General features: G+C 46.0%; 1 protein-coding gene across 1 annotated transcript; it reads left to right on the top strand.

Annotated features, from left to right (window-relative positions):
- The first annotated feature begins 12,275 nt into the window (after nucleotides 1–12,275).
- LOC142594718 (myosin heavy chain, skeletal muscle, adult-like) lies at nucleotides 12,276–23,169 on the top strand. The gene is made up of 12 exons (XM_075720142.1): nucleotides 12,276–12,687; nucleotides 18,969–18,996; nucleotides 19,095–19,206; nucleotides 19,397–19,489; nucleotides 19,620–19,683; nucleotides 19,777–19,875; nucleotides 19,982–20,085; nucleotides 20,167–20,305; nucleotides 20,950–21,068; nucleotides 21,166–21,315; nucleotides 22,113–22,283; nucleotides 22,930–23,169. The coding sequence occupies exons 1-12, from the start codon at nucleotides 12,276–12,278 to the stop codon at nucleotides 23,167–23,169; spliced, it is 1,731 nt and encodes a 576-aa protein (XP_075576257.1).
- Nucleotides 23,170–24,079: the final 910 nt, after the last annotated feature.

The raw sequence follows: 24,079 nt of genomic DNA, 5'->3' as shown, positions 1-24,079 counted from the left end.
AGACAGTGGGCTTGAGTGTACCCTCAGCAAGTTTACAGATGACACCAAGCTGAGTAGTGCAGTTGACATGCCAGAAGGACGAGATGTCATCCAGAGGAACCTGGACAAGCTGGAGAGGTGGGCCTCTGTGAACCTCATGAGGTTCAACAAGGCCAAATACAAGGTCCTGCACCTGGGATGGGGCAACCCCCGGTATCAGTACAGGTTGGGGGATGAAGAGATTGAGAGCAGCCCTGCGGAGAAGGACTTGGGAGTACTGGTGGATGAAAAGCTGGACATGAGCCGGCAATGTGTGCTTGCAGCCCAGAAAGCCAACCATATCCTGGGCTGCATCAAAAGAAGCGTGGCCAGCAGGTCAAGGGACGTGATTCTGCCCCTCTACTCTGCTCTGGTAAGACCTCACCTGGAGTACTGCGTCCAGCTGTGGAGCCCTCAGCACAAGAAGGACATGGACCTGCTGGAGCAGGTCCAGAAGAGGGCCACCAAAATGATCTGAGGGCTGGAACACCTCTCCTATGAGGCCAGGCTGAGAGAGTTGGGGTTGTTCAGCTTAGAGAAGAGAAGGCTGCAAGGAGACCTTATTGCGACCTTCCAATACTTAAAGGGGGCCTACAGGAAAGATGGGGAGAATCTTTTTAATAAGGCCTGTTGTGACAGGACAAGGAATAATGGATTTAAACTGAAGAAGAATAGATTTAGACTAGACATTAGAAAGAAGTTTTTTACAATGAGGGTTGTGAAGCACTGTCATGGGTTGCCCAGAGAGGTGGTAGAGGCCCCATCCCTGGCAACATTCAAGGTCAAGTTGGATGGGGCTCTGAGCAACCTGATCTAGTTAAAGCTGTCTCTGCTCACTGCAGGGGGGGTTGGGCTAGATGATCTCTAAGGGTCCCTTCCAACCCAAAGCGTTCTATGATTCTATGATTCTATGATAAAGTGACCTGAGGGATGCACAAAACATGAACCTCTCGGTTGCTTTCTTCTGCAATGAGTCTTTGTAATCATGTCTAGAGAATAAAAAACGCAGAATCTTTTGCAAACAGAACATGAGTAGCTGCTTCTCACTGTCTCTGTTTTGCTATTTTTGTCTCCCTGGTTAGCTATGGGATCTTTAAACTTTGGCTACTGCTGAATGTTTATCTTGTGTCTATTAGCTGTCTGATGTGTAGCACATGCTTTTATTTCACAATCAGTTAAAAGTATAAGTAATAATGTATTTTTCTTGCTAGGGGAAAGTGCATGGAAGACAACCTATTTACAACAGATACAGCACTGTTTAGGTGCTTCCCTGATACCCCACAATTATCCAATTTTTCTCCCCCCAATCTGGCTACTATTCTCTTCACCTACACCTCTTGGCTCTAGAATGTCATAGAGCTGTTGGGCATTTCATAGGGTCACATCATGACAATACATTTTGTGGAGGGGGGGAAGAGAATGGTGAGTATTGGCAAACACTTTTTCCTTCATTCAGACCCTCATCTGAACAGCACTCTGGGTATGTACAGCCATGAATTCTCTTGTGCTCTATCAGCCATCTCAACTGTATTATTCTTATGCTTTACGTGTTGCCTCTGGGTGAAAAACACACGGACAGTGTCATGGTATGTTAAAAGAAAAACATACACAGAGATGTCTGCCTAAGCTGGTATTTTCATAGCACCACCGCCTCTGTGCTTCGATGTAACTTCTGTCCCTTATTTTCAGGAAGACCAGACAACTTTGGAGGATTTTCTCAGAAACCAGAGAGACTGAAGGAGCTCTGGGTGAGAAATGAATGCTAACTGAACCAGATACAAGTCAGAAAAAAAATAAGTGAAGAGCAGCTGGCAATGAAGGGAAAACAAGAAGCACATTATGAAGCGGAGGCCAGAGTATGTGTTGATGTTTTATACTTTTGACAGTGTGTCTCTTTCCAGCTTTGCCATGCATGTGCTGATATTTGAAGCGGGAGCTAGTTCCTGCACTGAGCACTGGGCCTAGCAGGGCACAATGGATAGTAATGGAGATGGCATGGCAGTCTGAGGAGACAGTGACTCTGATCTGCTGAACTGAGAGTTGCCCTAAACAGCCTTTCCTGTACTGGTTGAGAATCCTTTAAAAAATGCAAACTTGCACAACAGCATCCAGTGTAACAACACTGATTCTCTGCTCACTCTCATCAGGAAGAAAGGTGTGCTTCCACCCAGCATCTATCTATATCACTTTTAGATGCACTGCTCAACTTTTGCTCATTTCACAGAGAAAAGGGGCACTTGTGCAAAAAAAGACCCTAGGTCTAACAAGATCTTACAGTGCCCAAGAAAGCCAACAGAAAATGAAAATGTGCAGGCAAGCATCTGCAGGACGTCTGGGCTTTGTGGCGTCTTGTATTTGGACAGAGAACACATTTCCCTCTTGGCAAGTATCAGGGTAAAAAGGAGAAAATTGAGACAGCTGGGAGTAGAGAACCGGGTCTCTTCCATGCTGGATGCATGCCTGAACAGATGAGGGACCATTCCTGACTCCTAGCTTCATTCCAGTCCCTACAGAGAACCAGACTCCTTCCTAGGACTGGGAGCAGGCACAGAATCCTGGACATCCACTTCTTGAGAAGTGAACCAAACGGCAGGCCACTGCACAAAGCATGTCTGTGCATTTTTCTGTATAGGACAGGGGAAGGAAGGACAGCCTCCACCTCAAGTGGATTTTGAGGGTAGAAAATGATGCTGCCAGTCAGAACACACCCACCAAATCAGGCACCCCAAGGGAACACAGGGACAAACACAGAGTTGTTGAATCCCACTGTTTTTATGCAGATGTTTGGCTTGCCACAGTAACAATGCTACTGGACTCTCCCAGGTTAAGACACTGACGTGATTGTTTACCAGAGAAGCAGAGAAGAGGGAGGTAGGCTTTTGGGTCGCTCTACTGAGTTTACATGCCTGTGCTCTGCAGAGTTGGCTCTTTGGATGCCCACCCACTACTCGAAAGGTCCTTAAGGACAAGATCTTGTGAACTCGGGCTGCAGCTATGATTGCAATTTCCATGGGGCTGCATGCCCCAGCAGAGAGCAGTGCAGGGGAAGTCTAGGAAGTGATCATCTGCTCAGCTGTCAGCAGTCCGCAGCTATAGCCTGCAGTGCTCAAGCTTGAGGCAGGTGGTCCCTGAAATCTTCTGAATTTTACTTGCCATGGTGTTACAAAGGAAGGCTTGCTAGTGGAGTTCCTGGGAAGCGAAGGTCCCTGGGAAGCCCTGTGGGTTGACAATAGTCAACGTGTACTGTCTGAGCATGGCCTTGGCTTCCAAAGGGACGCTGACGCTGCTGGGAAGTTGCAACTGACAGCTCCATAGCTGCACGCCTATGACAGCATTGTCCGAAGGGCTTCACCTTACCTGGCTTCCAGGTCCAGCCTCACCAAAAACCAGAGCTCATCAGGCCGTCTGGCCTGCTGAATGGCTCTACCATGGCAACAGTGTCTCTGTACCGAGCTTTGCTTGCTCAAGCCTGTCTCCAAGACCACAGCTACTGTTGGATGGCTCTAGAATCCTGTATTGGGTCTGGCTAAGGTGGAGTTAACTTTCCCCATAGCAGCCCTCATAGTGCTGTGCTTTGTATTTGTAGCTAGAAAGGTGTTGATAACACACCAGTGTTTTGGCTACTGCTGAGCAGTGCTGACACAGCATCAAGGCTGTCTCTTCAACATCCCCCCCTCACCAGTAGGCTGGGGGTGGGCAAGATGCTGGGAGGGGAAATAGCCAGGACCGCTGACCCAAACTGACCAAAGGGATATTTCATACCATATGATGTCTGCTCAGCAATAAAAGCTAAGAGAAAGGAGGAAGTGGGGGGGCATTCATTATTATGACATCTGTCTTCCAGAGCAACCACTACACATACTGAAGACCTACTTCCTGGGAAGTGCCTGGACATCGCCTGCTAATGGGAGGTAGAGAATAGACCTTTTGTTTTCCTTTGCTTCCATCCATGGCCTTTGCTTTTGCTTTATTAAACTGCCTTTATCTTGACCTTTGAGTTTTTTCCATCTTATTTTCTCCCCATCTTGTCCTGCTGAGGAGGGGAGTGATAGAGCGGCTCATGGGCAGCTGGCATGCAGCCAAGGTCAACCCACCACAAATCCCCATCCACAACCACATCTCCAAAGCTTCAGGTGGCACTGGGTAAAGCCTAGATGACACACAGAATTTCCTGAGTATCCCTGTTATATGTAATGGCAGGGCTACTCCATACAACCATAAATTTGCTTTACAGACCCTGCAATGTCCTCTACCATGGAAGCTTGAGCATGTGAAGTAGGGTGCAGAGTTTCCCTTTGCAACATAGTAGACACCTTCTTTGATAATTTTGTAGCGAAGGAATTGGCACAAACCACACTGCAGCAAAGGTAATGCATTCATAGAAGGACTACTACATGACATACGAGGTCCCTTACTGGGTCTCTTCTCCTTAGTGTAACAGGCAGTAGCTTTGTTGGAATGTGTCTTGGAAGCTGGTTAGTTCCTGTTCTGTCCTTCATAAGAAATGGAGGTGCACGGCATCAGTCAGGGCTTTCCATCACCACAAGTAAACTGACGTGCTGTGGCTTTGCCTTGCCTTGTGTGCTCTACAGAGGTGTGTATTTCTGCTGGTTCGCCACTCTTGGTACCTGAGCACAAAGTAACCAGGTCAGGAGGTAATCATAAGCTACCTTGGAGTGAGAAGCAGCCAAGAAAGAGCCTGGTTTATTCCTCCAAACTGTATAGGTCCTTACCGAGCTTGCCCAAAAATTCTACCCATGGGCCTGACATAAGACCAACATATGTACCATGGGAAAAAAAGTCCCAGAATGCTGTCATGGAGACATACTGCTGTGCAAAGCTATTGAGTGAAAGCTGAGCATAGGGTGCTTTGCTCATGGACAGTACTTCCCTAGGAAAGCTCCTGCACCCTGATCATGTCTCCCTCTGGGGATAATCTTCCTCTAATAACCCATAGTGGTATTGAACACATGGACTACTGAATGTTCCTCATGCTGCATTGCAATGTGTTGTAATTGCCATCTTAGGGCACAGCGCAGTTGTCCACATCTAAAATTAGAAGATGCTGCTCTTCTCTCAGAAAGATTCAGTTGGGCACATTTCCTTTTCTGCCTCAAACATTGAGAATGAGCAGCAGGCCTGGGTGTGCTCTCCCTCACCATGCTGCAAGAGTGTGAAGTCAGCTGAATGACACTGTGTGAACCCAGAACCCTGGGTTCTTGCCATCCTCTCCTGGGACATGGCCTCCCCACCAGGAACAGAGCAGCTGCCTCAGAGGAAGCCTTCTATACAGCGAGCTGTACAGGAGTCACTCTCACGGTCTACCTTTGTGCTGGCTTAAAACACACAAGTGATCACAACATTTGCCCCCATGAAGTGGATGTGAAACTGGCACTGTGAACCCAAGGAAAGCCTACCTAAACATTCACTGTTCATACACAGAAGCAGAGCAGGGCTACAGTGGGACAACAACATTCTGCCCCTCACCTTCTTCCAATCTGGGAACCTGGAAGCCCATCACCTCTGTGTTCTTGGGAAGGCAGCTCATTGCGAAAACCCAGTGTTCCTAGTTGTTATTATGGAACAAAATCCATCTGTCCTGTGCTCCACCTTTACAGATCTGAAGAAAGTTCTAAGGGGCTGTGAGTATGCTGCTCACTCAGAATACTAACAGTCATCAACCAGCAGCCAAAGTACTGACAGGTACAAGCATGGAGAAGAGCTGCCCAGCAAAGTCTGCTAGGGAATGCAGAGCTTCAGTGACTGGGGGTAAGGCAGGAAACATGGGACATCAGGCCTGCTGCTGTTGAGCTGCCATGTCACTCACTGCCTCTTTGCACAGCTTAATGATTGTGGTCACATGATACTATGATTACACTCTCTGAAAATAACACAGGGCCCAGGAACCGGTGGGGAAAAGGGCAACCAAGCAATTTCAGAGGCCACCATCAGGATGAAAAATAAAATGGGAGAAAATGAAATTGACAAATTGGAGAAAAACATCCAGCAGCTGTTCTCACACTGAAATGCCCTGAAAATACTCCTAGGCTTGGCAGCAACTTTGGTGCACTTATGCGACAGATTCTGAGGAATATCTTATCAACTGTAACCATGTACTTGCTTAAACTTACGCTATAAATCTCAAGGCACGTTACTTATAACACCACTGTCAGCTAATTCTGATCTGTCCCATGTACTGATGCTCTGCTGATGAATCTGTGACAGACAATGCCTGTTGAGCATAGCAGATAATAAGCATCTAAGTAAAACACCACTGAATGAGACACTGAAGGTTACTTTTTGTTGGCTTGGGATTTGCCGACATACATGGAGAATAGGAACTATTTTCCCCTGACATGATATTTTTGGAGTCAGGCTGTTGTCACCTGTTAAGTGCTGATGCAAAGTGGGGAAATACATAAGAGACCATGAAGGATAATGTCTCAGAGAAAGTTTTAAATAGATGCAGTTGGTGTGTTCCCCATATGGACTGCAGAGGATCATGGATCTATGACAATCTGAATAAGAAATAGCACGCTGTCTCTCCCAAGCACAAAAGCAGCATTCCAGTAATAGCACCAGCAAGGTGACCAGCACCAGACTCTGGAAATCCCTTTCACCGACAATTTTGTCAGAGAAGCTCAATTCAGCTGCCCTATTCTACAGGCACCAGTGAATCCCTCTGATGGAAATCCAGGAACATTTCCAGCTCCATAAGCAGAGTAGAGCTCCCTGTCACACCTCCCGCCATGGAGTAGAGGAATTACCTAGCACTGGAGCCTTGCTCTTGGGGTCTCATGACAGTGCTCTTACACCTCCCACAGAATAGGCGTGCCACACCCCCCTTGCCATGCCAGCAGCACAACCCCAACATCAACACAGTATTGCTGGGGAAACGCAGTCCAGCATGCATGAAAGCTTTGGAATCAGAACCCAAAGAGATAAATTCCAAGCTTAGCTAATGTGTGAGGCCAAGAGCCATGTGGGGTCATGGGATGGCTCTTCTCTGAGACCCTATGAGTCACCCTGCAAGATGCCGGCTAACTGGAGGCACTTCTCAGGGAGCTGAAGAGACTGATCTGGAAGGAAGGCAATATATACCTGTGCTGCCTGGCAAAGCAGTGACCAAATGAAGTGGCCATTGCAGCTTGAGCTGGAGAGGATATGAGATACATTTTCCCAAATCTACTTGCTTAGAGCTCAAACAATGTCCCCGTCTCTAGGGCTAAACTCAGACCTTGCCAAGCACAAGTCTCATGGAGAGAAAGGTGCGTTGCCAGCAGCGCTTAGTGGGGTAAGCAAGGAATCTCCTCAGGACAGGGGATGCAAGCACTGTTATAGCACCCTGACACTATGGCTGCTGGTTATCTGGTGGCACGTTGCCATCATTGCTTCATTTCTGACCCATTTTGTTCCCTGTTCTTACCCAAGAGGCCTGTTCCCTTCCTCACCTGCCCTGTAGCAGGAGCCCTCCAGTTGCTTTGATGGGTGATGGAAAGGGCATTCAGAAGGTCACCTTCTCAGGCAGGGCCTGCTGCCCAGCAGCGATTGCTTCCAGAGGTGTTAGCTGAGAACATAAGAGGCGTCTGAGTAACTGTTCAACTTGGGCACTCATTCAAGTGCAGCCCAGCTTCAAATGACAGGTCTGTCCTACCAGCCACTCAGCTTACCTTTTCAGTTAGACAATCTGGTCCTTCTCCACTGAGATGCTCAGTCTTTTCCAGGCTACAGGAAGCCATGTAAGAATGTCATCACTGGAAAGAGAATACACGACCAATAGAAAAAGCTGTGAATCAGACTCCATAGAGGAAAGGTGCATTCCCTTTTCCCTGCTGTGAGGTCAGGGAAGACCTGCAGAAATTTGTCCCTGAGTGGAGAAGCAGCATGAGGAGATAGCAAAAGGCCACCCCAGTCTCCTCATGGCTATCCTGAGATAGGATATATCTTAACGAGATATGCCACAGACACCTACGTGGAGCAGACCTGGTATGCTGGGCATGGAGAAAGCACTCCTTGTATTTAATTCCACATGACTCAATGCCCATCAGCAGAATAAACAGGCTTCTTAATGAGGAAAGTGTCTGTACCATGTGCAGGCTCCAGCACTCAGCCATGTCTTAGCAGAAGGACAGGGAAGAGGAGTTTTCCTCCAAAGGATTAGGGTGCTGGCATTTCTGTTCAGCTTGGGCTAGTATTTCTGGGAGTTCTCCTTTTACACAGTGGACTGCTGTCTGAAGAAACACTGCTGAAGTGGAGGCTGGGCATTCTCTGTCAGACTGCCCATCGGGTCTGGTGATGTCTCTCTCAGCATGCCTAACAAATAATTGCAGCATAAACTGACAACACCATTTGAAAGCTGCACTTCTTGTCTCTGCTCAGGCTGGAAATGCTTTTGCTTCACCTCTAAGCACCTTGGGTTCAGTGCTGAACAAATGCAATCCCTGCCCATTACTGAATGGAGGTTTACAATACCTTTATTTTTTCACCTAAGAAGTGCCATACAACATCACCCACAAGAGACACCATCCCATTAACCCTGTGCATAGGAAATCCACTCTGTGAAGCAAATGAAAATATCTGGAAGGAAGGAAGGAGTTGTGGTTGCGTTGGTGACACATTGACACCTCACCTCTGCTGTAACTTCAGCAGCCAGTGTCCTCTGTCAAGTCTGCCTTGCTACGCACTAGCCTGAAGCTAGATCTTCCATGTCATACAATCCACTGGTGATTCACAGGGTGCATTGATCCCTACAGGCATGCTCTGCTAATCCAGACAGCATGGCTGATAACACCAGCATGCTGCAAATCCCACAGGGACTGCTTTTTTAAAGTCACCTACCAGAACCACAAACTCTATCCCATCTTTCTGGGCTTAGCAGAAGAGTAGCAGGTTCAGCTCTGTCTCACAGAAGCACTTTGGCAACAGCTGAGAGAGGGTTTGACTCCCTCCTGGCCTTTGATGTTTCTGGGGGTGGCTTATTACTTTACCAGGGACATGTTAAGTATTGAACTTCACAGTTATGTGTAATACCTACATGAAACAAAGGTTCCAGCAGCAACTGGGGGGAAAGCCCACATTGTCTGGGAACAAACGCTGTGGGGCCCAAGTCAAGGAATAGTTTTCTGTCAAGCCTCAAAGAGCTAGCTGAGGTCTGAGTTCTGGCAGCCATGTCCACTGCCTGGTACCAATCAGTATCCCTCCTGCAGTGTGCAGGGCCAACAGACACCTTCCTGCTTGCAGATGGTCACAGGCTTCACTGCCAACAGGAAGCACAGTGTGACACAAGGAACCAGTGGGCAGGCCCAAAGTATGTTTGATCTTTGTGCTTTGTAGTTGGTGGTATTTAGGAGCATGTCCGTCAAAATGATAGGCATGCCAGAATGGGAAGGACACGTTACTGTTGTGCACAGGCACATCAGTTTCTTTCAATCAGGCCCATTCAGCAGCACAGACTTTGTGCCTTCTGGTTGCTCCATGGGGTCTTGCTAAGGGCAGAAGATTTGGAAGAAGTTGCTTGGTCATCAGTGCTGAAGGTAATCCCTTCAGCTAGCAGCTATCTAGAACTGCCAGCAGGGCACGAGCGGTTGGGGGTGACAGTGTAAAGTAAGAAGGCCTGGATGGACAGATTGGTGGAGGAAGGAGTAACTAGCTGGAGGAACTACTGGGAAAGGAGCAGCTAACGAGAACAGCCAGGGTAGCAGAGGCAGCTAGCTGGAAAAATGGGCAGCTCAGTTTAGGCCATGCCATCCATTGTGGCTCACAACAGTTATGGGACTTAACCTCCACAAGCCGTGCTGAGATGTTTTCCAGGAGGAAGAACAGCCGGCTGGCTGCTGCTTAGTGATCTGACTAAAATTTCAGAGAAGAGGAGGACTTTGCGTGATCAATGAGACACTTCAGGATGGCTTGGGAAAAGAGGGGTGGCTTATCCTATTATGCCACTGTGAATACCCCTCCTCAAAATGTCTGTGAAATCCATGGTGCAGCCACTTTAGGATGGCTGCATGGTTAAAGGAATCTAATGAGAGTAACAAAGGTACCCAATGCTATGGTGAAAGCATGAACTGTGTGAGGGTGACCTTGATGTTGTGCTCCTTCAAAGACTTAGATGGGAGCTCACCAACTCAGCTACGTTTCTGTACTGGAATTCACTGCTGCCAAAGTTAAATTTTACACCACACACACTGACCCCCAAGAAGATGCCTTCTTGAACTTTGCTGGTTGATTCCCACATGGTCCAACAGTGTTTGAGTTAGTTGCTTCTCTCTGGGAAGAAAAGACGACCAATGGGCCTGAAATGGCGTCCAGAGGCTTGCAACCATGCATCTTTTCCTGTTATTGCAACTAGACAGGCGGTGCTGGTCAGCTTGGTCCAGTGTGGAAGGAGTGGAGGACATAAGCAGGAGGCCTGAAGGTGGTTCTATGACAATGACATGGAGATACTGGGCCTGGAATTTCCTTCTAACTAGACAGGTTACAAGGCTGACGATGCTGCTCTAAGAATTAGTTCTCATTAATTTCCAAAAGGAAAAGTTACAGATTATGGTTATGAACGGTGGGCATGCTGAATGGGTAGCATGACTGGAAACAGGACTTCTCCAGTGTTCGTTGCTGTTTCTGTTTACTTTGTATTACAGTGAAATGTTTAAATCTGAGCCTGGAATAGTGTAATGCTCAACCTTGCCACCACCACAGCAGGGCCTGACCTACTGAGCTTGTACCATATTTGCGCTACAAGACAACTGACAGAAGGATAAGGAAACACAACTGGTGCCACTTGCAGAAGTCATACAATGGTGGGGACATCACTATTTAAAGGAGAGGTTTTGTGCTTTTTTAGCTGAACTCACTAGCAGAAGTATTCTCAGTGCAAAGACTGAACCTCTATATGCAATAGTTTGGAGAATTTTGCTTGCTTTCAATAATCCTCCTGACTATTACTTGATTAATAGCAGTCACCTTTCAAGGTATGTTTTACTCCATCACACCAAACACAGCCCACACATCTGTGATTGCTTTATGTTATCTTCCATTGCATGTACCTGGGGACTAAGGTGTCAATGCGGCGCTATTAACAGACAGAGATCAGCTTCTGTGCTGGGCACAGAAATTCCAAATAGAGCCCCACTGCAACTGCAGTTTCTTCTTCAAGAGGTAGCCAGTGCATACATTCATGCTGTGGATTTGTATCTGCTGCTAGCATTTGATCAGAGAAACATTCTGTCAAAGGATGACCTCCTCCAACACCTCCTAGCTACCTGCAGGGTTAGGTGGGACAGTGTGTTGTGTGCTACAGTTCTTCTGCAACCTGAGCAGTCAGGCAGGCTTTCACATCTTCCTTTCTGGAAGCTGCTGTCTGCAGTTTTCTGGGTTCTCCTTTACAGATGTCTTAGTCTTCTTCTCACCTACAAATGGTCTTCTCTTGGAATGTTTTTCCTTCTAAATCTGAATGGAAGTCAGCTCATTACTTCTCCTTGACTGCACACAGTCAGTTAAGCTAACATTACTTACACAGGAGCTCTCTTGGAATTATTTTCATCCTTGGAATTATTCTCATTATTTAAATAGAGCGATAAGGAGGACCCTGGGAACTACCAACCAGTCAGCCCCATGTCAGTGACTGGTAAGATCATGGAATAGACCTTCCTGGAAGTTATGTTGAGGTCTGTGGAACACAGGGAGGCAATTAGAGACAGCCAACATGGCTTCACCAAGAGCAAATTGTGCCTGACTAATCTAGTGGTCTTCTACGATGGAGTGACTGCATCAGTGTACAAGGGAAGAGCAACTGACATCGTCTACCTGGACTTCTGTAAGGCCTTTGATACGGTGCCCCACAACATTCTTGCCACTAAATTGGAGAGTTATGTTTTTGATGGATGGACTGTTAGATGGACAAGGAATTGGCTGGTTGGCTACATCCAAGGAGTTACAGTCAAAGGCTTAATGTCCAAATGGAAACCAGTGGTGTCCCTCAAGGGTTCATACTGGAATCAATGCTATTTAGTATCTTCATTAATGACATACTAAGCTAGATTTAGTGGGGGAAGGGGATGGAGGTCTAAGCACTTCAGAAGAGCCAGGGGGTGCCGAGGCATTACGAAGCAACAGGGAAACAAACACCTGTGAATTGCCTCAAGAGAATTAGGGTGAACTCCTCTAAAAAGGGGGTGTGGCCAATAGCCCCACTGAAGTGCCTCTATACTAATGCATGCAGCACAGGAAACAAACAGGAGGAGCTGGTAGCCACTGCCCAGATGGAAAACTATGACCTGGTTGCTATCACAGAAACTTGGTGGGATGAATCGCATGATCGGACTGCTGTGATTGATGGCTATAAACTGTTCAGAAGGGACAGACAAGGAAGGAGAGGTGGGGGACTTGCCCTCTGTGTCCAAAATGGGATTGATTGCACAGAGCTGTCTTTGAAGAACGGCAAAGCGCAGGTCGAGAGCTTACGGTCGAAAATTAGAGACCAAGCCAACAAAGGAAACTTTGCGGCTGGTGTCTACTACAGGCCACCTGATCAAGAAGAGGGGCTTGATGAAGAGTTCTTTCTTCAACTGCAAGGAACATCACGCTCACAGGACTTGATGCTGATATGGGACTTCAACCACCTGGACATCTGCTGGAAAAGCAGTGGTCCAAGCAGTCCAGGAAACTACTGGAGTACATTGAGGACAACTTCCTAGTACACGTGATGAAGGGCCTGACCAGACGAGAGGCACTGCTGGACCTGTTGCTCACTAATACAGAAGAACTTATTGGAGAGGTCAAGACTGGAGGTAGCCTCCGCTGCAGTGATCATGCCCTGGTACAATTCTCAATCTTGAGCGGTACAGGACGGGTAAAAAGTAGAGTCAGCACCCTAAACATCAGAAAGGCAAACTTGTGTCTGTTTAGGGTGCTAGTGTGTGGGATCCCTTGGGAAACTGCCCTCAGAGATAAAGGAGCAAACGAGAACTGGGGGATATTTAAAGACATTTTCATTAGGGTGCAAGAGATCTCAATCCCAATGTGCAAGTCAGGCAGGGGAGGCAGGAGGACAGCTTGGCTAAGTCAAGACCTCTTAGCCAAACTAAAATACAAAACCAAAATGCATAGGCAGTGGAGGCAGGGATACACATCCTGGGGAGGTTATAGGGATATGGCCCAAGAGTGCAGGGAAGGGATCAAGAAAGCCAAGGCACAGGTGGAGCTGAACTTGGCTAGGGACATGAAAAGTAACAAGAAGGGTTTCTTCAGGTACACAGGACAGCAAAGGAAGATGAAAGAAACCATACCCCCCCGCCCCCCTTGATGAGCGAAACTGGAGACCTGGCTACAACCAACATGGAGAAGGCTGAGGTACTCAACAACTTCTTTGCCTCGGTCTTCACCGGCAAGTGCTCTAGCCGCATTGCCCAGTTCACAGAATCCAAAGGCAGGGACTGGGAGAATGAAGTACTGCCCACCATAGGAGAAGATCAGGCTTGAGACCATCTAAGGAACCTGAATGTGCTCCAGGTCCATGGGACCTGATGACATGCATCCGAGGGTCCTGAGGGAACTGGCAGATGAAGTTGCTAAGCTGCTCTCCATCATATTTGAAAAGTTGTGGCAGACTGGTGAAGTTCCTAGTCACTGGAAAAGGGGAAACATAACCCCCATTTTTAAAAAGGGAAAAAAGGAAGACCTAGGGAACTACAGGTTGGTCAGTATCACCTCTGTGCCTGGCAAGATCATAGAGCAGATCCTCCTGGAAACTATTCTAAGGCACATGGAGAACACAGAAGTGATTGGTGACAGTGAACATGGCTTCACTAAGGGCAGACTTGCCTGACAAATTTGGTGGCCTTCTACGACAGGATTGCAGCATTGGTATATAAGGGTAGAGTGACTGACGTCATCTACCCGGATTTGTGCAAAGCATTTGATACTGTCCCACACAACATCCTTGTCTCTAAAATGGAGAGACATGGATTTGACGGGTGGACCACTCAATGGATAAGGAATTGGCTTGATGGTTGCACTCAAAGAGTTGCGGTCAATGGCTCAGTGTCCGGGTGGAGAACCAGTGACGAGTGGGGTCCCTCAGGGGTTTGTGTTGGGACCAGTATTATTTAACATCTTTGTCAGAGACATGGACAGTGGGATTGAGTGCACCCTCAGCAAGTTTGCAGATGACACCAAGCTGAGTGGTACAGTTGATACACCAGTGGGAAAGGATGCCATCCAGAGGGACCTTGACAGGCTTGAGAGGTGGGCCCATGCAAATTTCATGAAGTTCAACAAGGCCAAGGGTAAGGTCCTGCACCTGGGTCAGGGCAATCACAAACATGGATACAGGCTGGGTGAAGACTGGATTGAGAGCAGCCCTGTGGAGAAGGACTAGGGGGTACTGGTGGATGAAAAACTGAGTAAGAGCCGACAGTGTTGCCCAGAGAGGTAGCAGAGGCCCCATCCCTGGGAACATTCAAGGTCAGGTTGGACGGGGCTCTGAGCAACCTGATCTAGTTAAAGCTGTCCCTGCTCAGTGCAGGAGGGTTGGGCTAGACAATCTCTAAAGGTCCCTTCCAACCCAAAGCATTCTATGATTCTATGAATCATAGAATCATAGAATCATTTAGGTTGGAAAAGACCTTTAAGATCATCCAGTCCAACCATTAACCTACACTACCAAATCCACACTAAACCAATCAAGGGTAGACTAGACTAAACCATGTCCCAAAGTGCCACATCTACCCGTTTTTTGAACACTTCCAGGGATAGTGACTCCACCACCTCTCTGGGCAGCCTGTTCCAATGCTTGACCACCCTTTCTGTGAAGAAATTTTTCCTAATTTCCAACCTAAACCTCCCCTGACACAGCTTAAGCCCATTTCCTCTTGTCCTATCGCTAACTACTTGGGAGAAGAGACCAACACCCACCTCACTACAACCTCCTTTCAGGTAGTTGTAGAGAGCGATAAGGTCTCCCCTCAGCCTCCTCTTCTCTAAGCTAAACAACCCCAGTTCCCTCAGCCACTCCTCATAAGGCCTGTGCTCCAGACCCTTCACCAGCTTTGTTGCCCTTTTCTGAACAAGCTCCAGCACCTCAATGTCTTTCTTGTATTGAGGGGCCCAAAACTGGACACAGTATTCCAGGTGCGGCCTCACCAGCGCCCAGTACAGGGGAACAATCACCTCCCTGCTCCTGCTGGCCACACTATTCCTGATACAAGCCAGGATGCTGTTGGCCTTCTTGGCTGCCTGGGCACACTGCTGGCTCATGTTCAGCTGGCTGTCGACCAACACCCCCAGGTCCTTTTCCGGCAGGCAGCTTTCCAGCCACTCTTCCCCAAGCCTGTAGCATTGCATGGGGTTGTTGTGACCGAAGTGCAGGACCCAGCACTTGGCCTTGTTAAACCTCATACAGTTTACCTCAGCCTGTCCAGATCCCTCTGCAGGGCCATCCTACCCTCGAGCAGATCGACACTCCCACCCAGTTTGGTGTCATCTGCAAACTTACAGAGGGTGCACTCAATCCCCTCATCCAGATCATTGATAAAGATATTAAACAAGACTGGCCCCAAAACAGAGCCCTGGGGAACACCACTCGTGACCGGCCACCAACTGGACTTAACTCCATTTACAACTACTCTCTGGGCTAGTGAAAACTTTTCTAGCATTGTCTAAATCTCCAGACTTTCAAGAAAGAGCAGATTAGTCAGAAAAATATTAAACAAAGAGAGGTATATTTTAATGTGTTAAAATATATCTTCTTTCCCCCTCCCTCCCCAATTACTGTATTTAATTCTGTAGTATTCAGAGTGCTAAGAAGGTTAATTGGAAGAGAATACTATGAAAATGGAACAATAATAAATTGATGTTCAGTTAGTGAGTCTTATCATGGTGGTATTTACATAAGTCGTCATACATTTATTCTCGCTGGCCCCTTCAAGAGATGTGCAGGAACTTGGTGAATGCAAACCCAGACGTTTCCACTGGGAGTTAGTTACCTAATGGCTTAGTCCCTCTAGACTGCTTACAGATTATTGGAAAACACCATCCTAGAGGCACAGAACAAATGCAAAACATCTGGCAAAAAGCACTTTCTTTGAAAGCCGGTCCAGCTACACAGCCTATTAAGGTAGGTTATTAAACACACATAGACTTTCTTCAAAACATAACTCTGGCTAGTTAACTGTGAAAACACAAGAAGGCATGCAAAATTAAAGGTTTTGGAACAACTTGCAGCACGTATAAAAACTTTTGCTTATTTCTCTTTCAAATACATCAGGAGCGGAAGGGCTTAAAATGAGTCTGTAGAGTCTGTACTGACACAGTCAAGATTTAAAAAGACAACTTGGAAAATATAAGGTCATATCAGAACAACTAAATGAGATTTTCATTTGTTTACCTTAAAGAAGTGTGGGAAGTGTTCATTTCTGGAACTCCTCCTTATGGTGGTATTCATCAGAGGAACAACTTCTGACTGAAGTGTCCTGAAAAAAACCCAACAATAAAATAAATGCTAGCAAGTTTCCAGCACAGAATTCAACCAGGCAATCCAGTGGAACTCTACAGATCAAAAATTCTCACTGAAAATTGCCTGGAAAATGGCAAGTGTTACACTAACTTTTAAAAAGAGTTGTGAGGGAGGTTTAAGGAATAGCATACCAGTAAGCTTTATTTTTGTGAACGGCAAACTGCCAGCAATTTCTAAGCAAGGCAATTACTGGGCATGTGAATATATGTGACTTACCAAGAAAAAAGAAGAGGCTTTTTTTTTTTTTTTTTAAAGGTAAGTCTTGCCTTACTTGCCTACTGATTTTTTCAACAAAGGAGAGCTGGTCAAGGTAATTTATCTGAATTCAACAAAGAACTTCAGTACAGTTGATAAAGCAGCTATTCTTAAGCATAATTTTTTATGCTTACATTCACTACCAGCTATAGAATTGAGAAGGTACAAAAAGAACTGGTTAAGAAAAAGGAAGACATGGTAAAAATAGGTTTTTTCAGTTTTCATAGTGCAAAGATTTTATCAATGAAGACGCACTGGGATGTGTTCTGGGACTTCTGCTGTTCAACATATTTTTAAATGATCTGGGAATGATGGCAAGCTTTCTGATTTGACTAAGACTTTCAGGCCAGTAAACATGAAGTCTAGCGGTGAAGAATTTCAGAGGGACTTTATGACATTAAATGGTCGAATTATTATTCAGTGATGTGACAACAAAGTTTGGTCAACAAGAACGTAAAACAATGGACATAGGAAAAAAAACCCAAAAGATGGGCTCATTGCTGAAAACTACTGCTTCTGTTACAGATATCCTTTAATACAGCTTCAAAAATTTTGGCTCAGTGATCAGAAATCTCCAGAATAACAACTTGAAAGGTAGAGATCAGTGAGCAAGAAATAGAGACCAAAACAGAAAACATCATGGTGGTTACCCAAGGAATGTCTGCACCTTGTGTACTGTATGCATTTCTGCCCTTCCTTTTTCAAAGAAGAACATAGTAGAAATGGAACAGGTCAAGACAAAGATTAAAAGGTTTCCCAAAGGTATGGCAGGACATCTGCTCAGGTAACTCTAGACAAATGATTTGCGCTACTTTATAAAATTATGCATGGCATGGAGAAGATGCATAGGCAAGGAGAGTGTACATATCAAAACCCAAGCTCAGCACCAAACACATTTTTTTTCTTCACACAGTAAGTGGTTCAAAAACAGAGCAGACTGGAAGGTAAAAGTTGAAGCCACACAAAAAGAACTGAGCATGGGTTAAAAAAGCAACCAGACAAAATTCTGGAAAGCAAACTCAGCCCAAGCTATTACACACAAAAACATCAAGTCTAGCTCTGCAAGTACCAAAATCTCAATATTTTAGAGTATGGGAGAGTATTCTGGTAAAAGGTTACTACATGCTTATGATGTTTTTGTGATTTTCTTTAGGCAACAATCAATTGGCCACTGACAGAAAAACGGTCTAGGGGGGCCTATGGGATGATCAGGAGTGGTTGTTTCTATGTTACAAAGTTTGTGAGAAACACCTGCTCCAGTTCACTTTAGCTTCGAGATAGTTCAATTAATCAGCAACACTACAAAAATACTCCTTAGCTGGAATCCTTTTCATAAAGAAAATGGGCAGCTTGACATGAAGAGAATATCCAGAAAAAGAAGCGTGTATACTACACCCGACATCCACATCCGTGCGGACATGCCAGCTTCCCAGCTACAGCTGGGAACTTTAAGATCTTCAAAAGGAATTAGGCGTGAAGGCACACAGTTTATGAAAGGAATTAGCTGCTGTCGTGGTTTAGCCCCAGCCAGCAACTAAGCACCACGCAGCCGCTCGCTCACTCCCTCTGCCCCGGTGGGATGGGGGAGAGAATCGGAGGAGTAAGAGTGAAAAAAAACACTCCTGGGTTGAGATAAGAGCAGTTTAATAACTGAAACAAAATGAAGTGCAATAGTAGTAGTAATAATAACAATATAATAATAACAATAATAATAACATACACAGCAAGTGGTGCACAATGCAGTTGCTCACCACCCGCCGATCAATACCCAGACAGTTCCCAAGCAGCGATCGCTGCTCCCCGGCCAGCTCCCCCCAGTTTATATACTGAGCGTGGCGTCATATGGTATGGAATAGCCCTTTGGTCAGTTTGGATCAACTATTCTGTCTGCGCCCCCTCCCAGTTTCTTGTGCACCTGGCAGAGCATGGGAAGCTGAACAACTCCTTGACTAGCATAAGCAGTACTTAGCAGCAACTAAACCATCAGTGTGTTATCAGCATTCTTCTCCTACTAAATCCAAAACACAGCACTATGCCAGCTACTAGGAAGAAAATTAACTCTATCCCAGCCAAAACCAGGACAGCTGCCTACTGCTAGTGCATCTTCTAAAAGCCCCAGGAATGTTTTTATCCAGCATATTCATGATACATATTAATAATCTCTTTGTTTCTGCTTCTTCCACAGATCGCGAGAACCAGTCGATCCTGATCACGTACGTACGCTCCCTGCCCGGGTGCCTGCTGGGCTGCCGGGTGCCAGGGGACCTGCTGCCTGACCACACGCCCTCTGCTTCTCTCTTTGGTTTCACAGTGGAGAATCCGGTGCAGGCAAGACTGTGAACACAAAACGTGTCATCCAGTACTTTGCAACAATTGCAGCGAGTGGGGAGAAGAAGAAGGAAGAGCAGTCTGGCAAAATGCAGGCGAGTCAGGAAGAACAGACTGAACACTTGGCGTGTAATTGCCGTGTCAGCTAAACACTGTAACTGAACAATTATCATCCTGCTTGAGGATGAAATCATTAATTAATAGATACTAGCTTGAATCAATGCTTTCCTCTGTTCCCGACATGATTTTTAGAAAGGATAACCAGCAATAATTATTGTCCTGTAGGGAACGCTTGAGGATCAAATCATCAGCGCCAACCCACTGCTGGAGGCCTTTGGAAATGCCAAGACCGTGAGGAATGACAACTCCTCACGCTTTGTAAGTTGTTGCTTTGGACAAAATCTCTCCCTCTCATTAGAAGATAAGTGATGGCCCTAGCAGTATTCCACATAAAGGAGACGTCAAAAGAACCCACCCAGGCTGAAATGCTGCTTCTTCTCTGTAACAGGGCAAATTCATCAGAATCCACTTTGGAGCCACAGGCAAACTGGCTTCTGCTGACATTGAAACTTGTAAGAGACTCTCCTGGCCTGATGCCATTCTTTCCCAAATTCTCACCTCCATGTGCGTTCCTGTGCCTAACTCTGTCCTACTGTCCTTGACAGATCTGCTGGAGAAGTCCAGAGTCACTTTCCAGCTCAAGGCAGAAAGAAGCTACCACATATTTTATCAGATCATGTCCAACAAGAAACCGGAGCTGATTGGTAGGAAGGATCATTATGTTTTTTTGAGGATGATCGCTGAGCAACAGTTCCCTCTGTTACCTGGCTGGCAAAATTAAGCCGGTGCCTTGCTTTTTCCTGCTTTCAGACATGCTCCTCATTACCACCAACCCTTACGATTTCCACTATGTAAGTCAAGGTGAGGTGACTGTTCCCAGCATTGATGACCAGGAGGAGCTCATGGCTACAGATGTAAGTACTAGAAAGAAAATATTTTTAATGGGATTGTTACGGTTGTTAGGCAATGTTTTTCCTTCATTGTTTTGACTGCAGAGTGCCATTGACATCCTGGGCTTCACTGCTGATGAAAAGACTGCCATCTACAAGCTGACAGGGGCTGTCATGCACTACGGGAACTTGAAGTTCAAGCAGAAACAACGAGAGGAGCAGGCAGAGCCAGATGGCACAGAAGGTATCAGCAAATTCAGCAACTGACTTGTTCAAAGAACTTCTCTGTTTGCACAGATGATATGTTAGAGCCTCCAAAGACAGTCCTTTGTTGGCCTGAGTCACCACGTAAAACACTGAGGAAAAGCGTTGTTGTTTGTTGTCTATCTAACTGCAGAAGTGCTTCCCTGATCATGGGAAATACCATTATTTTATCCAGTGGATACTCTCCAAACACACACAGCCTGAAAGGGAGAACTTCAGCACAGGATCTCTGGCTCTCTCTCCATAAAACCCTCAACTGCTAAGCCACCATGATGTGCAATCATGTTTTTGGTGAAATAAATCCTGCATTCTTTGCTATGCAGAAATCCACTCTCCACAGAAAAGGAATGTGCCCCATGCATGCCTCATGTATTCCCAGAGGGTTTTCGGGTTCTTTTGGGAACTTCCGGATTCAAGTTATTTCTACCCAAGCCATACCTGTTCTTGCTTTCAAAGGCGGCCATCATTAGCTTCCAGAATTTACATTCCTTCCCGGACCTTCTCTATGAGACCAGACCAATGCTTTTCCCTTTCTAGAACACGAACATCAGAGTTGTTCACATGGACCAAATTCTAGCCATTGTCCAAAGATAAATGCTTCTGTCTCTCTTTCTCCCTCTTTAGTGGCTGACAAGGCTGCCTACCTGATGGGCCTAAACTCAGCTGACCTGCTCAAAGCCCTGTGCTATCCCCGAGTCAAGGTTGGGAATGAATACGTGACCAAAGGTCAAACTGTGGAGCAGGTAGATTGAAGATGCTTTGGAAATGGCTTGAAAGAGTTACTTGAGCATTCTTCTTTGACACTAGGAGGTAACTCCGGTCCTCTCTTCTCTGCTTTAGGTGAACAATGCAGTTGGTGCCCTGGCAAAAGCTGTCTATGAGAAGATGTTCTTGTGGATGGTTATTCGCATCAACCAACAGCTGGATACCAAGCAACCCAGACAGTACTTCATTGGTGTCCTGGACATTGCTGGCTTTGAGATCTTTGATGTAAGGAACAAGGACGTGGCACCATCGTCAAAGCGGGGCCAGGGAGGGGTCATGAGGACTCAGAAACGCACTTCTTTTTAAGAAGATGTGGAGGTTTATCCTCCTCATCTGCAGTTTTCTAGAAACCCCTCCCTCTTCTCTGTCACAGTAGCACCCTCAAATGGCTTTACTAACAAACACTTTGATTCTAACTTTGTCAACAGGTAGAGGAAAGCTCTGCTTTCTGACAAATGGTCTCAGAGGCCCTTGGGCTTGCAAAGGCCTTAGGCTTTGCAAACAAAGAGACAGCTCTAGGACTAAGGCTCACACAGCTGTGGGCCAAAGGTGTGAACGCTCTTGGAAGAGCCGAGGAAAGGGTAGTGCTATGGGAAATTCCTGTGTTGTGAACACAGTGACGATGCTAGGACTTCCGTGTCAGAGCAGAGAACCCGTCGACTGTTGATCTGAGGGCAGAGAAATTCTTGGGTGGGACACTGAGGAGGCTTCCACTCTCTGGGAGGTCGGTGAGGTCAGAGACACCTACAGGATGCTGCAGCTACTGAAGGATTTGCTTTTGAGCGGCACAGTAAAACAGAAATGTTACTTTTAGCTTGAGTTCAAAAGTAATACTAGTAAAAACCTTCAAGAACACTAAATTTTACAATAGAGGTCCTACTAAGGAAACACATGCTGTTACAGTGTGGTTAGGAGTGGTGTTTCAGCTGGGGAACTTCAAACAGCATTAGGAGAATGCTAGCAAAACCCTGTGGTGTCTGCCACACGTTGAGAACCTGTGCACCTCTCCTTGCTTTGGGCAGTTCAACAGCTTTGAGCAGCTGTGCATCAACTTCACCAATGAGAAACTGCAACAGTTCTTCAACCACCACATGTTTGTGCTGGAGCAGGAGGAGTACAAGAAGGAAGGAATTGAATGGGAGTTCATTGACTTTGGGATGGACCTGGCTGCTTGCATTGAGCTCATTGAGAAGGTACCTTTTCCACACAAGTGTACGATGTATTTTGGAATTCTGTGATGTTTCTGAGCCCGATTCAGCTCAGAAAGAACTCATGGCCAGGCTTTCAGTGTCAGTTCAACAAAATATTTTGCACTGAAATTTATTTTAGCCTGGGGAAGAGAAATTAGGAAATGCAAATCTGTGTCATCAATCCTGCATTAGCTGGTCTTCAAGCATGGAAAAGGTAGCCTGGACTCCCACCAACAGACGACTTTGAAACAAACTGGAGTCAGTCTCCTTTCCTTTTTCCACTGAAGACTCAGACTGGAACTCCACACACAAACTTGGGAAATAAGTATCATCTCACCTGATTTCCCAAAACACCTGGGCCTCTTGTAGCTATTTTCCCAATTGTTTTTCTGTTTACCACTTCTCCCTCCAATTCTACTCACAATTCTAACCTGAACTGGGCAGATGTTCTTACCAGTTCTGTGAAAACAGGCTGCAGGAAGGTAAGGGAAGGCAGAAATATGCTCCCTGGCTGAGAACAACTCCTGACAAACTTAGGCCCTTATCCCGGCTGAGATGCTACCAGCAGCACACTGGTACCTTTGATGTTCATAGAGCGTGCTTCACATCATTACCATCTTTCTCTGTCACTTCTTGTGGTACCTTCCAGCCCATGGGTATCTTCTCCATCCTGGAAGAGGAGTGCATGTTCCCCAAGGCAACTGACACCTCTTTCAAGAACAAGCTCTATGACCAGCATCTGGGCAAGTCCAGCAACTTCCAGAAACCCAAGCCCGCCAAAGGCAAGGCTGAGGCCCACTTCTCCCTGGTGCACTACGCTGGTACAGTGGACTACAACATCACTGGCTGGCTTGAGAAGATTTGCTCGCATAGATGTTTCTTTTTATAGCTAAGGAGTCACCTTTCACACTCTAGGCATGAATTGCGTGTCGAAACTTGAACTTGTGTTCTGACTTGCTGTCTCTTGGATTTCCTCTGTATCTAGCACTATTGCAGTCAAAGTCCTGGCCCAAAATTTCTGTTAGGTTTTCCTCTTTTGAATATAACATATAATCAATTACTGAATGACATTTAGTCATGATTTTTTCTTTTGTAGAACTGTCTTTTCTAATGCTGTAAAAGCAATCCCTAAATGCATAGGACCATGTGCACCATATACATTGTGTTATTCCCATTTTACTTCTTGAATAGTTGCAGTACAGAAATGCCAGAGAATCTTGCCTGGGTCAAAGATCAATTTATCAGTAGAGACAGTAGAAGAACCTATAAATTCTACATCGAAGTTCTTTAAGTGCCTTGACTAGTCAAGATTCCCTTATTAATAGCCCTGTCAGACTATTTATAGGAAATGTATCCACAGGAATGGTGAGATGTAAAACATTTCTAAATATATCTATAAAATCAAATGACAATTATGCCATTGGTTAAGTGTGCCAGACAATGTTTTGCCAAAGATGGTTTGCCAAAATATATTTTGACTGAAGGAAAAGGAAACATCCAGGGCATCTGCATACCAGACTCTATAAAAGTCTCTTTGGAGTGCTGTGCCCAGTCTTGACAGAAAATTTCAAGGTAAGTGTATGGCTCCTGTGAACTTCTGGGCAAAGCATATACCTTTTTATTCCATTTAACTTCCTATAAGCCTTGGATATCCATGGCACTGTCTCTATCACCAGTGATTTTATTCCAGGTTTGAAGGCAGCATTTTTTCTTTCAGCTTACATATTAGCTCTGGATCTGTGCAACAGAAAATGAATTGGTATGTTTTCAAACAGCAGTGACTGACTTCCAGCCTCTAC

This window comes from Pelecanus crispus, chromosome 12, assembly GCF_030463565.1.
Source record: "Pelecanus crispus isolate bPelCri1 chromosome 12, bPelCri1.pri, whole genome shotgun sequence".
Taxonomy (NCBI): Eukaryota; Metazoa; Chordata; class Aves; order Pelecaniformes; family Pelecanidae; genus Pelecanus; species Pelecanus crispus.
Note: the sequence above shows the minus strand (reverse complement) of the source record. Positions and strands in the feature narration are given on the sequence as shown.